At 46.1% G+C, this 24441-nt stretch overlaps 6 protein-coding genes across 6 annotated transcripts; 3 read left to right on the forward strand and 3 right to left on the reverse strand.

Moving 5' to 3' along the window:
* Nucleotides 1-1346: 1346 nt before the first annotated feature.
* MCYG_01302 (cell division control protein 25) lies at nucleotides 1347-4941 on the reverse strand (the record flags this gene model as incomplete). The annotated part of the gene is made up of 2 exons (XM_002851152.1): nucleotides 1347-4349; nucleotides 4420-4941. 2 exons carry the CDS (start codon nucleotides 4939-4941, stop codon nucleotides 1347-1349), a joined length of 3525 nt encoding a protein of 1174 aa, XP_002851198.1.
* A 629-nt stretch (nucleotides 4942-5570) lies between these two features.
* MCYG_01303 (uncharacterized protein) lies at nucleotides 5571-5955 on the forward strand (the record flags this gene model as incomplete). The annotated part of the gene is made up of 2 exons (XM_002851153.1): nucleotides 5571-5597; nucleotides 5659-5955. The coding sequence occupies 2 exons, from the start codon at nucleotides 5571-5573 to the stop codon at nucleotides 5953-5955; spliced, it is 324 nt and encodes a 107-aa protein (XP_002851199.1).
* A 4674-nt stretch (nucleotides 5956-10629) lies between these two features.
* On the forward strand, nucleotides 10630-11996 carry MCYG_01304 (homoserine kinase; the record flags this gene model as incomplete). Its single annotated transcript, XM_002851154.1, has 4 exons — nucleotides 10630-10713; nucleotides 10878-11222; nucleotides 11285-11583; nucleotides 11649-11996. The coding sequence occupies 4 exons, from the start codon at nucleotides 10647-10649 to the stop codon at nucleotides 11994-11996; spliced, it is 1059 nt and encodes a 352-aa protein (XP_002851200.1).
* A 180-nt stretch (nucleotides 11997-12176) lies between these two features.
* MCYG_01305 (conserved hypothetical protein) lies at nucleotides 12177-15763 on the reverse strand (the record flags this gene model as incomplete). Its single annotated transcript, XM_002851155.1, has 7 exons — nucleotides 12177-13315; nucleotides 13387-13746; nucleotides 13803-13974; nucleotides 14032-14538; nucleotides 14594-14656; nucleotides 14762-14976; nucleotides 15067-15763. 7 exons carry the CDS (start codon nucleotides 15761-15763, stop codon nucleotides 12177-12179), a joined length of 3153 nt encoding a protein of 1050 aa, XP_002851201.1.
* Nucleotides 15764-16586: 823 nt separating this feature from the next.
* Nucleotides 16587-18309, reverse strand: MCYG_01306 (conserved hypothetical protein; the record flags this gene model as incomplete). The annotated part of the gene is made up of 3 exons (XM_002851156.1): nucleotides 16587-16615; nucleotides 17061-17180; nucleotides 17742-18309. The coding sequence occupies 3 exons, from the start codon at nucleotides 18307-18309 to the stop codon at nucleotides 16587-16589; spliced, it is 717 nt and encodes a 238-aa protein (XP_002851202.1).
* A 3830-nt stretch (nucleotides 18310-22139) lies between these two features.
* Nucleotides 22140-22606, forward strand: MCYG_01307 (uncharacterized protein; the record flags this gene model as incomplete). Its single annotated transcript, XM_002851157.1, has 2 exons — nucleotides 22140-22169; nucleotides 22247-22606. 2 exons carry the CDS (start codon nucleotides 22140-22142, stop codon nucleotides 22604-22606), a joined length of 390 nt encoding a protein of 129 aa, XP_002851203.1.
* Between the last annotated feature and the right edge of the window lie 1835 nt (nucleotides 22607-24441).

The raw sequence follows: 24441 nt of genomic DNA on the forward strand, positions 1-24441 counted from the left end.
CACCCGTCGTGTCCGACACGGCAGAGGAATCAGAGATGGCCTTTTTGCCCTAGAGAACGAGCCAACCGGGGAACTATTAATACGGTGTTAAGAAAAAGCAACCCTGAGGATATATGTATACACAATATGTGGTGTGGCCGTTGCTGCATGCATCCCTGAGCCATCACAAATCGCTTCCCCCTTACCGCCAAGTTGCAAATATGGACGAGAAACTGCATCTTTGATTGGTCATGTGATGTCCCGCGCATTCCGCCGTGAGCGCGACAAGGGGGAAAAGCAAGGGGGCGGCCATGCAACACGATGCAGTGCAGAATGGCCTGGTAGTACATGGGGACGGACGTGTCGACAGGGACGTCGCTTGCCCTGCATCTTGCAGCTGTGGCAGCTGCAGCCGGCTAGCTTTAGCGCGACCTGACCGACAACACCTTAAATTCTTAATTATCACAGTCGAACACATGTATATATGTCGCATGCATTAACTATCGGCAGATGCCTGACAGAAAAGGTTCCGTACCCGCATGCCAGCCACGGCTATTTTCAAAATATTGAGGGAATTAGTACGGCAAATCATATGTTTACAAAAAATGCTGGCTTAAATACTATTTTAAGCTCGAGGCAGTCCTTTATACGCCAGGCAAAGAAACCATATAATATTCATACAGCGAACACGATTAAGGTATACACAGGATCCTTGATAATCAGTAAATACTCAATAAATTCGCCATTTCCTACTATGTAATGTTTTCCTGCTTTCACCGACCCACAAAGAAGCTGAAAAAAAAAAAAAAAAGAAAAGGAATATATGCCCTTGTCCCATCCACCTCGCCATTTTGAAAACCGCACTTGCGTGCTTCCTTATGTAGATAGACGCACCAATAATGACCAGGACAAATACCAAGACTTAGAAAAAAGAACCCCCAAAGTGGTATGGAGCGGGGGAAACAAGCAATAAGACAAGCAGCCACCCAATGGGGTATTTCCACCACCCTCAAATCTAAAGTAACATATATAACAAACAAGTCGAGTATATTGCTTAAATACACAATGGAATCTGCAAGAAAGGCATAAACATATTGACAACCAAGTTGGTAGGGATATCAGGTAAAGCAAAGAAAAGAAAGAAAAAAAACTCCAGCAAGTAAAAGGGTATGTCCGTAGAAAGAAAAAGGGGGGAAGATCTTTTGTACGGCGGAAGGGGTTAGGAAAGGAGGTGGATATAGAACGGAAGGAGGTTAGGTAATCATCATAAAGGTCGTAAATTCGTAAAACATGAATTTTGCAGTTGGGAATAGATCACATAGCGTACCGGGAGCCGGGTACGGAGTAGACGATGATGAATTAAAGTATCACGCAGCGGGAGCTTTAAGTTTGTGGCTATGAGTCCAGGCTAAGAAGTCGAACTTTTCTTTCGTATTCTCCTTAGCGAATAGAGAGGGACTGGGTTCAGTTGGAGAGCCGCGGGGTGTAGTTGCGCGCTCCCTGGGCTCTAAAACAAGAGATCGTCGGTAGTATTTTTGGAAACACTTATCACCAGCAGATCGAACACGGACGAGCTGATCTTGTATCCAAGTCTGGAGCTCCGGGACCTCGTTTAGTCGGTAGGGGATTTGGAATCGCTGGAGCTCGCTGATGATTTTGGCAGTTTTCATGTGTTTGTCAAAGTTGATGACTTCGATGGAACTCTCGTCACCAGTGAGTGTGCGGGTGTCCTGGTTGCCATGATCAACAAAAGTAAGGTCGGTCAGGTATGTTCCAACAAAAGGTAAGCATGGGGGTACATGGTTTTGCAGTCGTTGTCTGAGGACGGCGTAGTTTCGGGATACATCGACTATTTCTCGGAGATTTTCCAAAAGGTTCTTCGTTTTGACAGGAACAAGCTCCCATGTGCGTTTAAGACGAGAGATGGTCGATGAGTTGAGTGAACAAATGATGGCCATGAGGGTATCGTAATTGTTTAGCTCGAGGCACTTTGAGGCTATCTTAACCCATCGCTTAACAACCACTGCACGCTTCTTTGGCTCCTCCAATTGTAAGATAGAATCAGCAACAAGGTTAGCAATGTCAGTTGATAGAGTAGACATGGCGCGGACATTGACGGCCAAAGAACCAGTCTTCTTCATCCATTCTGTTGACAGAAGCTCTTCGGGAAGGATAGAGCAGAAAATCTGAGATTCCTTAATCGTGATTTGGCGAGCAATCTCGAGAGGATCGAAATCAAGAATGCTCACATTGGCCCCACCACTCTTCCACTGCTTCAAAAGATTTAGCTGGCTTTTGGTCATGTTTGATGGGGGTAGTGGCTGGTCTGGACTGATGTATTGAGCGATAGAGGTATTTGTCTTTCCAACTGAAGATATCAACCGTGGAACAACGGGCCCATGCAGGGAAGACACCTTCTCGACTAGGTCCACGAGACGCTTTCCAGCTGTAGGTAATGTGATCAAAAGTTTGGCCCTGGCGAATTTGAGGATCGACGGTAGGGCAATATCATCGACATCATGTCTCCAATGTGCCTCAAGCCATCCTTTGAAAACATTGTACACACGCAGGCGTACAGGTCCTCCAGCTTTGGGAGTCTCGCCAATGTAATCATAGCGGTCGATCAATGTTTCAGCAAATTCAACGGGGGTAGTGAAATGTCGGAAGGTAAGATAAAAAGTAGATACGAATAGTGCATCAGGGGTCGATTCATGACATGTTAACTTCTCGATGAGAGCACGAAGACTGCCACCAGTCACTTGGCCATCTTTAAACATGAGCTCGTGGGCGTAGGTTTTTTCTAAAAGAGTGTCCTCCTGTTCGTCACCATCTGATGCAGTCGATCCCACTTCAGCTTGCGAGTCTTCCTTCGATGGGGATTTGGGAGAAGTACTCGCGGGTGATGTTGGACGCGTAGGTGTTTCAACAGCGTATGTTTTTTCTGTTTCAGTTGGCTCAAGTGTAAGATCCATGTCACTATCTGGAGGCAGTGGTATGTACATGGCTGCATCCTGCTGCCAAGGCGCATCACAGGTAGTTTTCGTGGGTGAGTATGTATTAAATGGTTTAGTAAGGTCGTGGTCGGAGTTTGAGATAAATGAGTCGTTGAAGTCGGTAAAGGCGGAGAATGTAGAGCTGAAAGATTCATCAAAGGGAGATGTTGGAGTACGGAGGGTTGAAGTGTCTGTGAAGGATGATGGCGTCAGGGATATCGATGATACAGATCCATCAGGGATTTGAAGGGGCAGTGGCCGCATTGACTGTTCATCCGTCCTTGTTACTGGGGTCAAAGAATCGTCGGTCTCCTCTGGTAGTACTTTGCGGTTGGTTGGTGTTGCCATATATTCCGTGCCAGGAACGGAAATACCCAGGCCAATGTTCTCCAGCTCGAAGTCCCCAATCTGTTCTAAAACTGTCCTGGCTCTAGAGACACAATCTCCAGCGCCTCGTACACAGTCAGTAGCGGCATCTACCAGCCGTTTGCCGTCTCCTGGAACAAAAATAGTCTCATCGTCGGGGTTGCTAGGGGTGCGAAACGTGTTCTGGGTGGCGTTGACGAGCTCAGCGATCCGGTCATACATGGTATTCTTTGATTTTTCTAGTAAGAAAGATCGATGTAGATCGCGTTCCCACACTTCTCCAACAACAGATAATAGCGTCTTGCAAGACTGAACAGCTTCTTGTGTGGTGACTATCAGTTCCGTCGATGATGGTGATTGTAAATGTAGGCCAATAAATGATCCAAGAACACCTAGAAACCCGTCGTGGGCAGCAGTTAATCGTCCTGAGGCAAGATTTGGGTTTTTGGTAGAAACGGATGAGTGGCCGCTGTATGATATTCTATGGGAAAGCGAGGCGCGTTTTATTTGTACTGATGCCGGACGTTGTGGTGTTTCACGACCGGATTTGTGGCTAATAGTCGTGGAGTTGAGCACGCTGCGGTCACCAAGGCTCCCTCTCCAGCTGCTAGACGAGTTTGGAGTGCCAATCGAACTGGTCATGAGCTGCGATGCAAAGTTGAACGAACCTTCCACAGGTGGAGTGAGAGGTCCTTTGAACATTGTGTCCAGGGTAGGCGACGAATTCATGTTGTTATCCAAATGATCCAGAGCTCTAACCAATCCAACCTCTTCGCTCCAGACATCCAAAAACCGAACTCCTCTGGTGACGATGCGGAATGCCTTGAGCAACATTAAGTCAAAGATGTTATCCAGACATGTTTCAAAGTGTCGTCCGTTTGCAATGTCCTGTAATTGCTTGGCCAGCTTGACGAGTGATGATAAATCCGAGAGGAGAGCTTTCCTGTTCCGTCTTAATCCATCCACTCTTTTAACTAGCCTACAGTCTCTCGTCAAACACTCCGATTTTTCCTACAGATAACGAGTAAGCAAATATAGAAAATGATATATAGTCCAGCGGGAGAAAAACACGGCAACCTACCAGCAGGAATCGAACTCCAGCAATCATTCCCCTCATGTAATCCTGATTTGTGAACTGCTGAAGCGTAGATCCGTTGCCTCCCCTGATGACGTCCCAGAAGTCCATCAGGGCCTTCAATAGAGGGTGCATCTGTTGAGGGTCGTATGCCTCGCAGTAGTTGGTTGGCAGCCATCCTCTAGCGCCGGTTTCAAGTAGAGTACCATCAGCCCAGCCGTTGGTATGTACAGAATGAACTAGGATAACATCTCCCTGGTCCAGAGGTAGAGTGACAGTGGAGGATGAGATCGGTCCGTCTGGGTGGAATGGGTAGAAGGCCCTCAGGTAGTTATGGAACAAGGACCGTCCCTGGTCACTTCGATCAACCATCTCCTCTCGCGAACTATGCGGCGTCAGCGGTGGTGTCATTTGTAGCTGAGCTTTCAAAGCCGTTATCAGTCTGTTGTTTGTGGCCACGGCCTGTGATCCAGCATCGTCCTGAGTGGTGAAGCTTAGAGGTGCAACATATTGGGAGCTCGACTCCATGATCTACAAGAGAAGCAGGCAGAGAGGCAGCGGGAGGGATGGAGAGGGAGAGAGAGAGAGAGAGAGAGAGAGAGATGGAGTCCCTCTTGGGTTATCAGCTTGTTCTCCCTAGAGGTTCGAAGCCCCAATAGTGTGAAAGTTCCTCCCTTTAGTCGCGATCAACGGCTCCCTCTGGCTTGGTAGTCTGCCGCCGTGCTCAACATAGATCCTCCCTGTTGCTCTCTTGTTCTCTCTCTCTTTGATTTCTCTGGTATTGTTTATGTTTTGTATCTTGTCCTGCTAAATTGGAGGCAATATGAAAATATGAACAGTCAACAAAAACCTGTTCAATCGGTGGCGAACCATTTGGAGGTTGACATGTGACCCCCTAAGAGGTTGTTTTTATTTTTTATGCTGTGGTTATATAAGAAAATGATCTACTTACCAGACGTTAATACAGTAAACAACCAGCAAAGTGGTCTTCTTCTCAAGGACAATTTCACTATCAGGCCGAGGTGTTCGTGGTTTTCTTTCTTTCTCTATACCTTGTCGAAATGGACGGTGGTTCGTTTTTGTTTTCTTCTCCCCTGGACGGCTGAAACGTATATTCCCTGGTCCTGGAGAGGGGGGTAAACCTGGTAGATCAGTGAATGGATGGATTGCATGGAAAGGTGCCAGTTCGTCCAGGAATCCAGCAAGGCAGTCTATGCTCTAATTGTCCTTCGGGGGTTGTCCCAGATCTGGTTAATTAATGACAACGTCACAGCAGACGCGGTGATCCTCAGTAGCCTGAATGACAAAATATCGTCACTCTCTCCACCAGGGCTACGGAAGGTAGATAGAAAGATGTCTCAGGGAGAAGCGTGGGAAAGATCAAAAAGAGGGTCCCCAGGAACGGAGAGAGGAGGGGCTCAGCAAGAAAAGCTCCAGTCGAACTCCAGGAATGTCAATGATATCGAATTGGTCATAACTAGAGGAAAGATATGGGGTGGGAAGGGGCCTTCAATGGAGATAGAGGAAGAGGAAGAGAGATAGAAGAGAGGGAGAGAGAGAAAGATGAGAAAGGAAAAAACCTCCCAATCCCAGGACGCTGGACACAAGATGGAGACACACCACTTGTGGTCTTCTCTCCGGAGTCATGACAAGCTACCTGTCTCTCTCCATTTTTGTCCTCTTTTTCCATGTACGCCCATGGAAGCTCAACGGGGCCGCTCATTAGCTGTGAGCAACGGGGCCCCGGGAGGTCTTACTCCACCAGGTTAGTAAATGGACAGCCCGCCCTGGACCTTGTGTGGATTTGCCGTAATTTGAAAGTCATAGTAATTTAATACGAGAAATATTATATGTGCTAATAAAAAAACAAAAAAAAAAAGAGCAGGAAAAAAAAAAGAATTCGTCGAATCTTTTCGTTTCCCAGCGGAATGCGCTAAAAGGGGGAAAAGAAAAGAAATAAGAGTTCAACGTTTGTGGTGGCCGGCACTTTTTGACAGCTTTTCGAACATCCTCTAGGAAAGCAGCCTACACATCCCGGTGGATATCATGCGTCCCAATTGTCCAATCCTTTTCGCCACATTCTATGCACAACCATGTCGTCTGCATAAAGCGGATCAAAGTCACTGTCTTGGCCTCCTCCAAATCCCTGGCCATGACCGTTTTTTCTCTACGAATAGAGAGTAAACAAACCGTCTTTTATTTATTTTTTTTTTTAATTTTATTTTTAACACATTTTTCGCAAGCATTGTGTGGGCACGCGCCCTCTAGCGCACTGAGAGTTGAACAGCTTCGAAAAATACATACATAGTACATATATATACATAGTATGTGTACATCCACCACCGCCGCACCCCGGAGTCCCCTTTTTTCTGCACGTGCGGCAACTCCCAAAATGAGAGCTGAAGGAGGAGGGTGAATGCTGGCCTGGATGCCCAGCCGACTTTCAAATCTGGCCCTCAAGGTTTTTATTTTTATTTTTTTTGGCAGCGTGCCCACGAGACAAGGTGGAATGGATTATTTACGGGAGACTGTTAGACTATCGCCATCTGCGGCCTGCGGAAAAGGGCTAGGCCACATGAAAACTTCTGACTATTAAGCAAATCATGAACGATGGAGAAACCCTCAGTACGGGCGGCTTGGACTATGTGTACTTGCATAGTACGACTCTGTACTCGGTACAGAAAACGTACGGGCAACATAGTGCGTATGATAGGCGGTCGAGACGTATCCAGTGTGTCCATCAACGTATCACTTCTGGCCTGCCGTCCTAGCCAAGACGCCGACTGCAGAACTAAAACTAACGGCACACCGATTTATGGTTGGTTTTTGCTGAAAGATGGAAAGATGACCAGGGGATTAAGTTGCTTTCTTCCCCTGCTGCTTCTATCAGTTCTTGCCAGGGGGCTCCCTGTAAGCCTGGTGGATCAAAGCCCACCTTCCGACTACCTTCCGGGTCAGTCGTCTGAATTGGACTTGTGTCTCGGTTGGACAGGAAATATCCTATTGTGTTCATTTCACACGACACTTTGTCGTTCTGCAGCCGCTGCCTCTTTCTCGAAGAATGCTCCTTCGTTACGCAAAAGGAAAGAGAGAAAAAAGCAGTCATTTTGTGCTTCCTTAGCTGATATGCGGTAATAACGATTGTTCGACTAGTTATATCCCCTTCTCCAGAGCTTTCTTGGAGATGGCTCTTGTGGACGGAATTGCAAGCGCTAGGTGCTAATTAGGTTCTGTGGTGGAGATCTCCATTGCATGATGAAATCACATTTCGGCTCAATTCTGATGGAGAGCAGCAGCCCTTGCTGAAAGAAATATACTATGTATGTGCCAACAGCTTGCTATCGTTGCTTCCTCATGCTTTCAAAGGACCAGAAAGTTGATTGTCTCTATTGCGTATAATACGGAGCACAAAAATGCAGCATGCTCGGTTTATATATTTACAAAGCACCAGACAAAAAATGTATACTTATTACTTATACACTCCAGAAAGCCAAAAGAGTGGGAAACATTGTTTCTTCTTCTTACAAAACGAGGCGGAATTAAGGGAACAGGCATCAACAAAACAAAAATACAATTGGCTGTGGAAGACGCCGTGCCCTTCGACGATGTGCCAGTGATGAGAAGAGCCCCTATCACACGTTTCTCCAGGCGCGTCACTATCACTTGTGGAGTCGAGCAAAAAAGAAGGATTATCCTCATCATGCTCTTCTTCTCCTTTTCCCCAACTTCAAAAAAGCAACCATGAACAACCCTGAATTATGCACGTTTTATGGTTCCTCCTGAGATAATCAACTTCACTGAGGAGTTCACATGTCGTTGCTTTGTCTTTATAAAACAACACTTTTCAGAGAGGTCAGATTTTTCCCTCTAGTCTCCCTTCTACCCGATGTGTCAGTTTAAATCCCTTCGGGGAATTTCTTCCTCACTCCCTTCCTTTTGATGAAATAAAGGAAACCAGAATCAAAACAACATCTTGCAACAGCAAGGACCCATCAGCGTTACCATAACTACGGTGCTTTAGTGTTGAAAGCCCATCATTTCTATTGATCGACAGCGGTGGCTAAGTTTTTAGCTTAACCATATTGGAAGCAAGTCTTCAATCCAGCTAGACTGCTCAACGTAATTGGTGTATTGAAGAAAAAGCCTCTGGTTGCTGCTCTTTGTAAGTTTAATGGGCCTAGGTGAACGGCGAGGGCGATTCACATATTAACGCCTATCGAGCAGGTCTTTATTCATAGTAAGTGTACTCAGTACAACCGCAATGCGTATATCTATGGGTCTTAAGGATCGACTTGCTCATCTCTTATCTGAGCTTGATACAAACATCAAACCGTGGGCAATCAACAGGTATCAGCGAGCCTTTGCTGAACCCAAAGTATACCTCGAAGTTGTATTTTTTCTTTTCGGCGACTTCTAAATTCAGAACGATTCAGCCTTTGAAGTGGGTTATGTTTATACTCTGTATAGGCTTCAATCTGCATCTTCAGTGGCCCATACAGTACCCAGAGACACGGTTATGGGCTCGGAGCGCATCCACCTCATGGATGCTTCAGTCATGATATTCCGCCTGGCCCTGTGCGCTGGATCATGCCCCAACTTGCAGCACTTGGCTGTGCGTAGCGTGTTACTCTCTTTCCCCGATGAGCCAACGGCCAAAGCACAGCGTACGTGGTACTCATTTTGTATGGGCATGTACTCGCAGAACCTCAATCTCACTCGACTGGTCATATTCAGGAGTACATATCGCATATTAATCCTTTAAGCTTATGATGGCTTCACGAACCCCTCATCTTATCACGATATCCCTTCGATGGTGAAACATTGACCAGAGCTCCGGAAATTAATGAATTAAAGGGAGGCATGCAATGAATTAATCAATCCGATACCCTCACCACACGCCTCGTTTTCTTGCCCCCAATCTCGCCATCGATTAGTGCCTTACTTGGATAATACCACCTCATTTCTTTGCCCCCTTCGATGGGATTTTCCTAGGTACGGAGTACTCCGTCCAAAGAACAGGCCACACCATGGATGTTCAGGCCCCTGGCTAGCCCCCCTTTTCTCGCCTCCAGGCATGAACCATGTGGGGATAGAGTTACTCTCTGCTGGTAGCGACCTTAGCTGTCCACCCAAATACAGCCTAGCTATACAGAGTAGTACATATATATACAGAGTGGTCTGTCAACTGCAGCAGGGCATGCACTCGGGACCATCTCGTAATCGGGCTTTTCAATCGAAAGGAAGCTGATGTCTTCTGATATCTAGTCTACTTCATACTTACATACAGGGTATGGAGTACACACTTATACATTCTTCTCTGCCGCGTTTTTTGGCCGATCGGGCGATTGCTACCGCGTGGGCAGACCAGGGCTGAGCAAATTGGGGACCTACTAAATATAAGATGCTGGGTTTCAGGGCTCTCACTCTGCGCACCTAACTGCCGCTTCGGGTGAGAAACCTCTGATTTACTCAGAGTTGCCGGATTCCGCCTTGGTCTTGTAGTCTTCCGAAGGCGATCGCTTACGGAGGTGCAGGACAGGGTGGTGCGACTATCAGAGGTTAAGGTAAAAAGGGGGGAGAGAAACTTGATCCAGGACTTACCCTGCTACCAAACAAAGCCCGTAGGGGGTTGAGCAGCAGGAGAGAGAGATTCCCTATCAGCCCTAGCCATTCCCAAGGGCTGACTATCGACAGTGGTCGCAAGCGGCTGCAGATTGCAGCTCCCAAGCTGATGGTACCGAATTATAGCAGGATATTAACTGAATGCATGCCCGGTTACTCGAACTGGACGTTCGAGTTACACCACTGCTTTATAACCGCAGAATAACGGTCAATCTGGTGCCTATATATTCCCGCAGTTCGGGCGCCACATTGAGCCCAATCGAACCCAGAAAATCTCCATTATAAAGCTGGATGATAATCATAATAATAATAATGAAAAAAAAAGGGGGGCTCGAGGGCTGCTTCCGTAAGCGGAGCCTTTTTAGGGCTTTTTAAAAGCATCGATAAGATAAGGTATCACGTGATAAAGAAATATCGCCAGCAAAAAAAAGCCAGCAAGAAAATAAAGAGTCATAAAGTGTGTTGGAGACAGCAGAAGCAAAGTTACCAACCCGTCAAATGCTGATGATACTGACGACCTGGAGCTAGAGAGAAAGGGATTTACTACTTCTTGCCTGTCCAGCTGTACCTGGGAGAGCTGTCGAAGAATTAAACCAAAAAGCAAAAAAGAAATGGCATCTTTTACAATTAAAGTCCCTTGTTCGTCCGCCAATATCGGCCCAGGATTCGATGTTATTGGTAAGTTGAGATCGATCTGGGTTCAATAAAATTTTCATTTCTTCCAGCGGGCTTCCTTTCGTTGGCGATGGGGTCCGGATTGAAGGAGACTAGGATTGTCTATCCGCCAAAGATGTAAGTAATATATGATTTAGATGGCATATGGCTAATGATATCCATGCTAGGCTTGGCGCTATCGATCTTCCTTGAGTTGCATGTTACTGTTAAGCCTACCCCAGCATCCAATCTTCGATTAAATTGCGGGATTACTTACGAAGGGGAGAATCCTGATGAAGTCAGCCTCGACCCTGAAGTAAATTTAATTACCAGAGTAGCACTATACGTGCTCCGGTGTCACAATCACCATGCATTTCCTGACGAGTGTCACGTCCATATCAAAAACCCGATCCCATTGGGGCGTGGGTTGGGCTCCAGCGGTGCTGCTGTGACCGCTGGTGTTGTCTTAGGCAATGAGGTTGGTAAATTGGGTCTGGATAAGGCCAGAATGCTAGACTATTGTCTCATGATCGGTGAGGCGCCTCTTACCTTTTGATCACCCTCCACCCGCTGGTGCTAATTCACCTTTTTATAGAGCGCCATCCAGATAATGTTGCCGCAGCCCTATATGGTGGCTTTGTTGGCACATACCTGAACGAGCTAAAGCCAGAGGATCTAGCATGGAAGGAGATTCCTCTAAGTGAGGTACTTCCTGCTCCCGCCGGAGGAATAGATACAGGCATCAAACCACCAGAGCCGCCAATTGGAATTGGACATTACAAGAAATTCCCATGGGCAAAGGAAATCAAAGCCATTGCCATTATACCCGATTTTGAACTTCCCACAGCTAAAGCAAGAGAAGTACTTCCTCAAACATATTCGAGGGCTGATGTTGTAAGTCCTGCCTTTTCCCATTTTCCTACTTCAGGGATCGGCACTTATTTAGGTATTAAAATCAGATATATAACCTCCAGCGTGCAACCCTACTCCCCTCAGCATTGGGCCAATCTCCCCTGGATCCTGACATGATCTATCTCGCTATGCAAGATAAGGTGCACCAGCCCTATCGAAAGCACTTGGTCCCTGGTCTGACGGAGATCTTGAATTCGATGAACCCAACTACTCAGCCAGGCCTGCTTGGTATTTGCCTTTCAGGGGCAGGCCCAACTATACTGGCTCTTGCGACGGAAAATTTCACACAAATCGCTGAAAGAATAATAGAGAATTTCAAAGCCAATAATATCCAGTGTGATTGGAAGGTGTTGGATCCTGCAGATGACGGGGCCAGCGTAGTTTATAATAGTTAATTAGAAATCAAATGAATGTTGCAATAACTAAGATGATTAATTGATGGTTTCTTTAGAAAACGAGGATTCGTGGGCCGTATGTATACACCATTGGCATACTCCGTACATGCTTCTATGTCAAAATTATTGGTGCTATGGCTATGAAAATCAATGATAGAGTGACTCATCTCTTTTAAGTGTTCAGAACATTCCTTCCATATCCAAATCAATAAACTCCGGGTTTCCAACCCCCATATCAGCAGGATTTAACATGTCATCAAAAATACTAGTATCCATATCTGGCTGGCCCATCGTAGCCTCATTTCCAGCGGGTGGGCCTGTTACTGCCTCTGCTGCAGCGGCATCCAAAATAGCATCTAGACTAGCAGGGCTTGCACCAGTCCCTGTAGTAATTTGATTTTGTTGTTGCTGAAGTTGCTGCTTTGGTTGCTCTGTGACGTCTAGTTGCATCTGTCCATCATCCTCGACTCCTGTAAGGTCCATATCAGCCATGATATTGCCGACATCAATATTATCAACCGTTTGGGGCATTTGAGGAATAGAAGTAAGAGTATCGACACGTCTGGCTAGTCGAACGATGAGCTCGGCTCGATGCGGTTCAGATTCTATCACCTTGGCGAGAGACTCTCTTTGGAGATTAAGCGCGTCCCTAAGATTAAGCACTTGACAACGAGGTAGAGAATCCTTCAGCCCACCACCAACAGACTGATATGTAGCTTGTTCCAAAGAGAAATATTCACGCATCGGGGCACATATTAGGGTTGCTGCAATATCAATAGCCAAATCACCGCTCCCTGTTTCACTTTGTAGTTTAAGCTCCTCAAGTATACCTGCAAGCACTCGGACGGAACCCAGATGTTTCAGTCCAGCTAAGAGTTGCCTGTGTGTATAACTTGGAGGTGTCATACTGATCTCTGGATCTGTGCTCCAAAGTACCAGTGAAGAGAAGGTATTTCGGATCCCAGTGACCATGCCACCAGGTGCAGAATTGGACCTCCACCCTTCTAGCTCAGCACGATTAGATGTACCCGCTCGTTGAAAGGATTGGTATGGCTCAAGGGCTTGAAGAATAGGTTCAATGTCCGTCCTTGACGGATGGCGGGCCTTCGCAGTTTTAAGCTCATCTCCAAGTGCTCGTGCAGTAATAGATAGCACAGTATGATGAATTTCTTGGGCCTCCCCGGATATAGAAGATGGCTTTACGAGTGTGGACAGGAGTTTGAGTGTTGTCGTTAAATCAGTGCCAGATTTCCACATATGCTTCCCTATCCAAGATAAAGCCATGACCAACGAAGGTAGTAGGAATGGTTCTAATAGATCTTCTAGTTTGTTAATCCCTTGTGTTTTTTCGGTAGTATCAAATATAAGGGAGAATGGGATGTCATCTTACACTCAAATCCGCCCTTCAGAGTATCAAATTCTAGCTTCCCAGCTTCGCACGCGCTTAAGCTTTGGCTAAAAAGAGTCGCAACTAGAAGATAGAACTTTTGGGGGCTACAAGAGGACATTGATTCATCACTAATACCTTCAGCTATGAATAAGGCTGTAATCCACGCGCCAAGGTTCTGTGTTTGTTTCTCTGTCAAGTCCTCTAGTTTTTGACTTGAAGCCCCCTTTTCGAGTAGTCGACACATGAAAGAATCAGGGTTGTAAACCCCAAGGTCCTGATAGCTCAGATCATATTTATACTTGAAAGCTAGGACCAGGAGAAGTACACTTCCAAATTCATCATACACGGGTTGACTCTCGCCTAACTTACTGTTACTACTAGTTGCTCAATCATGTCGGAGTGAAGGGAATCCTTACCTTGATCTTCCTCCCATTTCCAGGAATCTAATAGAGCACAGAGAGGTTGCAGTATGGCCAGCGGACTCTTGAACAAGAGCATAATGTCCAGCGCCTGTGGTTTGCGTGATAAAGAATTGCATATACTTTTCAAGGTCATAGTATCCTTTCTCAGGCACATATTATGCATTACCTAAATCGTGCATGTTAGCAAACACGAGATTTATTTATTCACTTCAATGAAATTTACCTCAGATATGGCCTCAACGATTGCCCGCGCGTTACCGTCCATTGACTCGATACCATTTATCAATTGCTCTGCCCGCTCGGGGTTATTATTGATCTGAGAAACTAAATCATGTTTCACAAATCTTCCTCCATTTGGTAGAGTCTGCATTGGATTCTCTCCCAGGAGGCGCTCAATGCTTGATTCGGGTATTAATTTATGTAAGGCACACGAGAATAGAAACTCCTGTCTCACATCAGATAAGACTGAATTGCCGTGGGTGGAAAATATTTCCGAAAACGACGGGAATGTGTTTGGGTCTACCCGTGCTAAAGCACGAGTGATACATAACTCAACTGGTATCGGTTCAACCACCGATCCTGCTAGGTCCGAGAGGAACGGGGGAAGTTTATTGACGAGAAATGCCCGGAAGAGGAACATCGTTTGTTGTGGCTCATTACGGTACATACCATTCGACAAGACGTCAAACGATGCCGTGATTAATTCTTCAACCAGTGCCATGTGGTTTCCCTATAGCATGTATAAGCATAATGAGCTAATAACTAAAAGTGAGAAATACACTTACCCCATAACGGTTATTTAAGTAGTTGATAAGAACGTTGTCGTCTATTAAAGGCCGCCCTACAAGCTACAGGGCGAAAGTAAGTATAGTTGGACATAGCTAAATAGTCCAAGGAAGTGTATGACGCACCAGAGAGTTGACATATATATATAGTCCAGCTCGAGAGCTTACAGGAGGGATATCCACTACCCTCGATTCAAACTCCAGGGTAGAAACATTGATCTCTTCCATAACATGGTCTTGGTTAGACTTTTCACCCTTCGCGAAAAGGTTGAACTCCTTCTGTAATTGATCAAGCCTATTTCGTAAAGGAATAGAGATTTCGGCGCAGAGCGGGGCATATGCTGTCAGGGCCTGGGCCAATTTCATTCGCTGGTGTTTAAAGGCTTTAAATAACCATTAGCACTTGTGGACATCATAATATTCCTGACGGCCAGAAACAAGCTTTTGGGGGTCTAAGGTGAGAAGGGACTTACTGTCTGCGTTTTGAAATGACAGTGCGTTCGCACCTGTCTCTGTTCCCGCTAAAGCTCCAAACAAGAATCCAACTGCTACGAATATGGAAACAACATCAGGGGAGCTCAGCAACTGTCCTCCACCACCCTCACCTCTCTCCGAACCAGCGTGAGTATTCCACGATACTAGGGTCAAGATCCACTCAGCAATCGCAGAACAAGTATTCATAAACCCAAGGGCGGTCTTTGGAGCATATCCCGTGGTTACAGCCGTAATCACATTCTGTATAATGCCGTAATCAGTCAATAACGTAGCAGGTCCCTTAGCAATCACTGATCCTAGGGCCTCTTTCTCGTCATTTTTTTGATCTGCTTCGTCATTCCGTTTTTTCCTTTGACCCTTCCAGCGCTGAATGTCGGATTTAATGCTTGAGTGCGTCAAAAGAGATAGCAAGATATTGGAAATATCAATATGAGCGAGCTTATGCACGGCGTCCACATAGTCAGGTATCAGTGGATCCCAATCAAAATCCGTGACCGCTCTTGACTCTAGGATAATATCGACCAGATCCTTGTTTGCAATGGGATAGCGGCGTAACATCACTCTAGCTAGCTCTTGAAACTCATCTGAATTTATTCTTTGGATAACGCATTGTTGCAAGAGCTTCCGCCATTCCGGTTTTGGTACACCAGACAGCAGGTTCGGTAGCGTAACCATGATGTATATATCAAGTTATTCCTGTAGATATTAAACACCCTTGGGGGGAAATGGCCTATATAGAGACAATATATATCGCATGCCGACCATGAGCGCAGCCTCTGGGATCCAAAACGTGACAAGCCAGGGGCATGTATATAAAGTCGTTGGCCACAGGGGAAGCGGACAAGTTGATTTGGCAAGGCCCAATCTTTATACCAGCATCAGGCTGGAGGGTTGAAAATGCAAGATTCTCAAATCCTGGGCCCGAACTGCCTTCGAAGTTACGCCGTCATTCAGACCAAAGGCAGGAATTGTCGTTTTCCGTGATTATATAAGTAGTTATATTACATAATATTATATAACAGTTATCAAAGCACGGCCCTTTTTATTAAAATGATGAAGGATAGAAATAATGGTAATTATAAGGTGATCAGGGGGTAGGAAAACAGGTATAAATGAGGATCTGCTAAAGTATGAAAGATCCTCGAAATCCAGCAGAAGGCCTTGTTATGTAGGAGTTTGGATTATGTGTGAGCGTACGGAGTAACAAGAGGATTAAATTAAGACGAAATCAGAAGAAAATTAACCCAGAGACAAACACGTGATTTTGCGCCACACAAGGAGGCCAGAATGCTTATATAATATATATAACGTGATAACCACGTGGCTTGTGTGTGCTGCGCCACACGGCCAACGACATGCCTTGAAAGTGCAATTTTTGGGGAGACGATGGAGTGAGAGGACAGGCAGCGAGAGGCAACATATGGGTTGTTTTACCCTGGTTTGGTATGAGGCTGAACCCTCAGCTTCTGGGAATTTCGGATTTGGATCTAACATTTACTCACATATCAAGCTTGGTGCAGAAGCCAACTACGTATATTGACATATGCGAAGAAATTATTTACTATATAGTTATAAGTCTCTATACTATGCAAGCTATGATTTAGCCTTGAAGCCATCGTGGCCAGGCTCAAGGATGCTACAGAACGGAGGCCCCGGATATAGAGTTGGCGGTTGCCCTAGTGCTTATGCTAACGTGCGGTTAATTTGCTATAGATGGGGTCGTTTTCTGTATAATATTCGCCTCCTTAATTTTCTCCGTTAGATGAATTCACAATCACCAGAATATAATATGCGGCCAGCTTAGTTTGGGCATTTTTAGCGTCATACTTGTCCTACACACATAGTCATTCTAGATTGCGCGAATTGGTGGTGGCCATTATGTGGTGATGCTTATTGGAAGACAACCATCCATAAACCATATAGTTACGTCTTCAGCTGAGGAAATCACCAGTATCATATCAGAAGTGCTTACGGAGCCACTGTGGTTTGATCTTCTGGCCTGGCACACTAGATGACAGCCTTTCCATGGGTAGAGTAAAGTAGCCTAGGCAGCGAAACGGCTTCAAGGCAAATGAATCCTTGATAAGGTTATCTAAAAGTAAACGGAGCATAGCATACCAATGAAGGCGCAACTTGTAACTCCTTGTCGTTATATCTAGTATCAGGAGGAACAAGTCACGCTAACTGCTTGGATGTCCGGAGCAATGCTGCCATCAAAGGTGGCCGTTAAGGTACCAAGGGCCTTAGATACATAAATAGAGTATTTATCATAAAAAATCGGGAAATATTTTCAAAGACATCTCTCCTGTCTCTCCTTACGCCAGATAATAAAGAATATGCAGGCCGGAAAGTTAGTTTATGAAGCTAGCGAAGGGTATACAGAGGTTTCCGCCAGGGAAAAAGGAATCTTTCTCTTTCTCTATAAAAGAGGGGGAAATAGCGAGGAACGATAAGGGAGTACATATGAGAGTCGTTGGTATTGGTATCATTCATCATCATCCATGATATTTTTTTTCTTTCTCCTTTTTCTTCCCCATTTTTCACTAAGACCTTGTACTTCTGCTGTGCCTTGAGTAAGTATTCGATTGGCGATCTGCCATTTCATCCGGTGATCGCGGGCCGATCATCCAGTCTTCCATTGCCAGCCACTCACTCCAACTCTTCTCCGCAGCTTCGATCTCAGCATTTTCCGATCCCTGTAGTGGCCTGAGAAACGGGACTGTCTCTAGAGGCAAAATATCATAGTCCTTCTTCACAGCTGCCCATCCTCCGCTCTTTGCGGCAAAGAAGAAGTTGCGGCGCTCTTGTTCGTGCAAAGAGCCAATCCCTGACGCCCAATCATCACCGAAAAATCCGTGTAAAACCCCTGGGTAGTCCATACCCGTTGCAACTAGACGACGAATATATGGAACCATGGACACACTTGGTGCAACTGAAGCTCCTGCTGGCAGCCCGCCAGGCGGACTAGAAAGGGTAGCATCAACAGCGGAATTGAAAACCGGAGTCGGCTGTCTTTGGAAGGGAAGGTGTATGTTTAGGAACGAGGAAAGGGCCTGTACGGGAACGGTGTGTTGTGCATGGTCGAGGAAATAACGTTGGCAGCTCTGGTAGCGCGGGTACCATTCAAAAATATCGAACGGGGTGTCTTCAGGGCGTTGCGAGGCTTCGGACATGCCAGCCCTGATTACCGAATCGTAGTGGACGCGAGGATCTGTGGACATCGTGGTTTCGGGCGCTTCTATAACCTGGCTACTCTTTCTACTGTTGAACCCTTTAGCGCTCCATTGGTTATATCACGTAAAGCCCAAGTGTCTCTCTCCCGCATCATTGTCTCTCCCACTACTTTCATTACATGTTCGGCAGTTAGAAACAGGGCAGGGAAGGAATAAGGGCTGTTGCCGCCGCAGTTCAAAGAAAAAACAGCATCCTAGGATCTTGGGGTTGGTATATACCTGTTTCCGGTCCACACTTTGCGAAAAAATGGCCAATTCGAGGCACGAAGAAAAATTGTAGTTGGAAGAAGTTTCTTGAATAAACCTGGATCTCTCTCGGGTATTTGTTTCCCTACCGACATTGGCTAGGAGACAAGGCTAAGAGACAGTCGGTGCATAAGGGGAACGCAAGGTACAGCGTAAGGTCCGAGCAAATAAACATAAAAAATATGGGGGAAAAGCAAGCTATGCACGTCTTGGAGTGAAAGCGTAAGACACCGTATATTTTGGTCACTGGTCAAGAGTAACAGGGCAGATTCAGGTGGAAGGGAAGTGTCTATTATAGGAAAGGGACTGGAATAAAGTGACCTTGTGCCTGGGTAGCGATTGACTTTTAAACACCAGAAATCTGTCCTTGAGACGTCAGCAACTAGAAGAGTAATATATGGGAGAGAAAAAGAAATGCAGACGAAACCCCGGGCCACTTGGCGTGGAGGCGAAAGTACGGAGTGGGCTTCCGGGGGCAGATAATCGCACTCATGGTGAACCAGAGAGAAAAAAAGAAAGAAAGAAATAGAAGTAATAGAGTCGCTACAAGGGTTGTAGTGAGTTAGTCAGAAAGGGTTTGATCTTTGATGGAAGAAGGAAGAAACATGCTCCACTATCTCTCCTGCGATGGACTTGCATTGCATGTGGAGCTACTTTGGGCTGGTTGAAGGGCTGATTCTCGGCGGTACTCAAGTTTAACTCGGGAGGCAAAAAAAAAACTGTCAGTTTTGCCCCTGTTATATTAATAAGTGTTTACGTTCAAATGAGGTTACCGAAGCATGAAGTGCATTATCCAGTGCTCATGTGCATTGTCGGCAACGGGCGTTATCCAGATATCGTAGTTAGGGGGCCAGGGTCTATGACGAAATAGGGGTGAGTCCGATGGTACCAGTTGAAAGGGTCGTTTCATAGGTGTCAAGCCTTTTTCAACCATTGTCATGGTGATCTTCGTGCGTTTCCTGGTTCGTTTGCTTTCCCTCTCTTCATCTAGATTGGGTAGTCATACGAAGCACGCATATGTTTAATGCCCAACATGAATAGATCTGTCTAGCAAGGGGTCTGCGTTTCATAGTTTTCATGTCAAGACTCGCAGGCGCTAGTATGCAGCGGCCTAGTTTGTGCTGCTCCTCAAGTTAGGTTCATTTCCGGCTTACCTAGCTTCTGTGACCACTATGAGAGCCTGCAGTAGCGATCTATGAAAGATGAGGGGGTCTCAGTCTCCATATTCGTGACCCGAGGATTTTTGACTATTGTTGAATAATGATGCCCACGGTAAAGATTCAGTAATTGGATATTTTTTACGGTTCGCTGGAAATAATAACCTTCGTAACGGCCAATGTCTCGTGCATCTCCTGGGGGTCCAAGCTGTTGCATTCCTCCCTGTTGATGGAGATGAGTGGTTTGGGTGCCTACGGAGTACTCCGTACCATGATGTCGGTGAGATCTGTTAACCTGAAGCTCCCTAGAGCCAGGCCATCTGTTCCTTCGGTTCCTTTCTTTTCTTTTTCTCTCCCTCCTTCCCTTGCTTTCTCGTCTGCTCGCATGGAGCGCCTTGGTTCAGGAGCCTCTGGCGGCAGGACGACGTCGTACCGTTAGTGGAGAAATAGACCTGTGACAACGACCCGGTGGGACAAGATGATTGGACATATTATCCCTTATGCTGGTCGGAGGTACATAAGTACGGGGTTGGAAATGAAATGGTTATTTTGAAGGGCGGCAAATCGACCCGTCTCATTTGTCCCTGGTACATGACGTCCATCCCAACATATTTGACCCGGCCATATTACATTGACCTCCATAGGCATCGTAGTTATTACTACCTCGAGGCAGATGGAAAGAAAATAATGCACCCATAAATACAGAGTAGATTACCTCTCTCTGGCGGAGTTGGGTCCTTGAGATCGCGATTTCCAGGGTTTCCTGACATCGAACTGACTACCATGAAGTGCGTATAGTAGGCGATCAATAAAAGCCAATGTGGATAAAAGTAACGTACTTCGTGCTCTTGGGAACGTGGCCGGTGCCCTCTATGCTTCGATCGGTTGAAGATCTGATGATCCGATCTCTAGTATGTACCCTTTCTTCTCCCTTTTCTTTTTTCTTTTCTTGGGGTTTACAAGCCAGATTCAGCCGGCCCTAGGTCCAAAAGTCTAACCCCACTGCTCCGTCTTTCTTACGGGTACATTCATCATTCGATGTTAGTCCAAGCTAACTAGCTTGAAGTGAGTGCAGTGCAGAGAGGATGCATTTTGGTGCAACAGAGGTTTCCTTGGAAGGATGGCTGCTTGTTCGAACTTTGAAGCATTTGTATAGTTGTTGGCGTTATGCAAAGCGAAGCAGGCTCCATATGGCTGTAATAGATGCAGGAACAGAAGTGGATTATATCCTTGGAAGGGCATATTCCTGATTTGCGAACGAGAAATGCTGAACATGCTATCCATTCGCTTAGAGCTGCTTTGCCTACCAGCCTGGCTTCACGTATGTATCCCGAATACAAGCATGTGAGAGCATAACAGGAACGTATTGTGGTCCCCCTCCCCCTTCAGTCCTCGACGTCTAGAGAAACGAGAGAAAACAAAATAGGTCAAGCCACAGCTCCAGGTTGTCGGTAACTAATTTGCCACTCGACTGAGAGGGCCCTGGTTAGCATCTATCACCGTATTTAGTTTCGCGGGCATTGGGGATCACCAAGAACAACCTCCCCACGGAGTTGTTTAGAACGGAGAATGAACACAGGATGCGCGACTCATGCAGCCCCCAAATTCCAGTCACCTCGGAACAGGAGATACGAGGCTATATGCATTGGAGATCGCGTCATTCTCTGGCCATCAAGGAAGAGTTGTGACTTTTTCTCTTCCACGTCGTTCTTTTTGGGGCGTTTTTGGTCGAAGGTCGGAAAAGGCCCTATCACAGGCCAAGGTGGCTGTGGCTGTGCAAAACACACACCAGCCACATATCAAAGTTGTCTCGGGAACTCTCTGGCTTGTGACAAGAACTATCGACCTGGTCTTTCGTGCATATACATACTATGTAGCATGGGATCTTCCCGTGTCCTCCATCCGCCCTCCACCCTGTCTCTAAAAAAAAAAAAAAACCGGGTGAGCAAAGAGAAAGAAAGTGAGGTGGGTCGTCCAAACTAGCAACTTTGAGGCTCGATTAGTCATGCTGCAGGCTTTGTGGCTTGTCGATTTTTTCCCTCTGTGGCTTGACCTCGTCCTTTTGTGGCTTGTTAAGTCAACCAACAGACCAACCACGATAATCGAACGAATATACAAATATCAGACAACATCCACACAGAACACTACATATTGGTAGTCCGCCTTTTTCACTTCTGCTTCTTCCTTCCCAAACCAAATTCGGTTTTTGAGGGGGCCTTTGTGATATGTCCGATCATCTCGTCTTCTGATATCGCCACTCCCTTCGGCCTGTCTGGCCTATTGAAGGAGGTCAAGCCACAGGAAAGCATGTAACCAGGGCCAGCCTTGTCAGGTAGACGTTCGGGTGACTTCGAGTATATATTCCCTTTTTCTTTTCTTTTAGTATACTGCATCTCACCGCTCCGCTCAGGCAAGATGGGGATTGCACGGACTCTAGCTACAAGGGTACGTAAGTCCTCGTTTTCGCTATGCTCACTCTACCGGCCTACCCGGTCTCCGGAAGATAGCTTACATTCATCCAGGATCATATAGACGCTCTATGGCCTTATTCTTCGGATCATTCAGCCGCCGGTGGCAAAGGAAGAACACGGACACCGCTTCCCCCCTTACAGGAGAGCCTTCCAGCCACAGCCGTTATTCCCATGGGCATTTACGAGGGAGTTGGAATGCGCGTCCCATTGCCACTGCTGGAGCTGAGATGCGCTGCATTTACCGTTCTACTATGTTCATCGTGGGATTCCAGATTAACATGGCGCCCTTCTATCATGCATGTTGTTCCTGTCAGAGCGGTACCAGACACATGTTTCTATGTCATCACCTCTCTCATCCGAAAGACGTGGCAAGTCCTCGGCTCTCCATACGTTATATTAAAAAAGACCTAATAGATCAGATACCCTTGTTCACAGTTTATAACACCGCAATTTTCGGAGTGGCTTCTGCTCTTGATATTTGCCGAAGCGACAACTCAAGCATTCCACAGCACAGCTAGAAGTTGCGGTGAATAACCTGGCAAGTTAACATATTGAGCTGCTTCGGTTGACTTTTATTTTATTTTATTTTTTTTTTTAATGAGATCGACCTTCGATTATAGGCTACTTTTGACGACATTTCCCTCATAGGATAATCAGGTCTTCATAGTCCCTAGCCGTATAGAATCTCATGCGGAAAGGGTTGAAGTGTCGGAGGAGCTTACAGCTGAGCACTGAATGGTCATTGTTCCGGTTTCCAAGCATGTCTCCCTACGCAGAGGCAAGAAAGAAGGTGGGACAACCATCTACTATACTATGTACATCATACGGTCAGTCAGCCTCCCCGGCTTTAATCTTATACGTATATATTTTCCTTCCTTTTGCCGTAACAATATTGACAATAGATAGTTTTACAATCTTGGAAGAAGCAGTGAATTCCACGCTACCCGACATCTGTACCTAATAGAAACAAGTGCTGCTGTAACGAAGTTGAGACGGACCTGTCGATGCAACCTGGGTTGAGGACCTCATGAGAGCTACCTATAGTCGCTTCCTCTACCATCCTTTTCTGCGAGCGGAGAATATGGACCTACCAACTAACTTGTCGTCCGTTATATATAACTAGACAGGGGGTACACCTCAGCCCTATCTATACAAGCTCTTTAGAGAAGGTATCTCACCCATCTCGTTGAAGTCTCTGCTAAAATGGTACCCTTTTTCACAGCTTATTTTGCCAGCTATGATTCAGTATTACAATAGACTGAACATTATTTTTTCCCCCTACAATAATCACATGTAATGAATGACAAATCGATAGTTCAGGGTTTATTATTGCTTCCTTGAGTGTTCAACCAGCCAATCAATATTAACTCAAAGCCAACTCGTCTATTATTAACTCTAAACATAAGCACAAAGAACCCAGAAACGCCACTATTCGTCTAGCGAGGGTTGGACATCGGCCCTATAATAGGTATACAATGAAAATGCCGGATGTCGACAATAGAGACACAAGTTGAGGCATATTTCTTATCCTCCACGCCAGAAGACGGAGAGCGCTGACGAGAAAGCCGGCCAGGATGCCGAGAGATAACCAGCCGGTTAAGTCCTGATAAGAGAAGCTGACCCGGAAGAAGTTCGCTATCTCCGTTATCGGAAAGCTATCTTTGCTGTGTAATCTTCCTTATCTCTATGGATCGCAGTTCGGTTTGAATACTCCGTTAGGTCTGTGTCCCTATCTCTCTTTTGGCTCTATCTCGCATGACCAGACCGGACGGCATGGAAGGCCGAACGAACATTTGAAGCGAATAAAAGCTTTGGGGGGCAAGGGTTAATCTCCGACCTTGGCCTTGCGTGGGATGAGCGGCGCATGACACTCCGTCGATAGTGACCCAGCGTAGCATGGTGAATAATGATAATGGATAATGGGATAATGGACAATGGATAATTGGCTATCAGTAGAGCTCTCCAGCGACTGGCTGGCCTTTTTCCGGGGATGGACATGAGACCGAGTGTTATCCCTATCTTTGCTATATTGGCTGGGAAGAACCGGGAACAAATTGGCTTGAGCCTCCCTCTCTCTTCAAGCTCAAGAGCTGGATTTATTAAGCTATTAACCTTTCCCTCGTCCTCATTCCTTCTCTTATATTTTATCTCCCCTGCTTTTCTCACCTTTCCCCGTTCCATAACTCCATCTATCTGTTATCCCCCAGACCCTTGTTATCTTATCGAGGTAGTAGCTGCTGATACGG

Source organism: Microsporum canis, genomic scaffold, assembly GCF_000151145.1.
Source record: "Microsporum canis CBS 113480 supercont1.1 genomic scaffold, whole genome shotgun sequence".
NCBI classification, from domain to species: Eukaryota; Fungi; Ascomycota; class Eurotiomycetes; order Onygenales; family Arthrodermataceae; genus Microsporum; species Microsporum canis.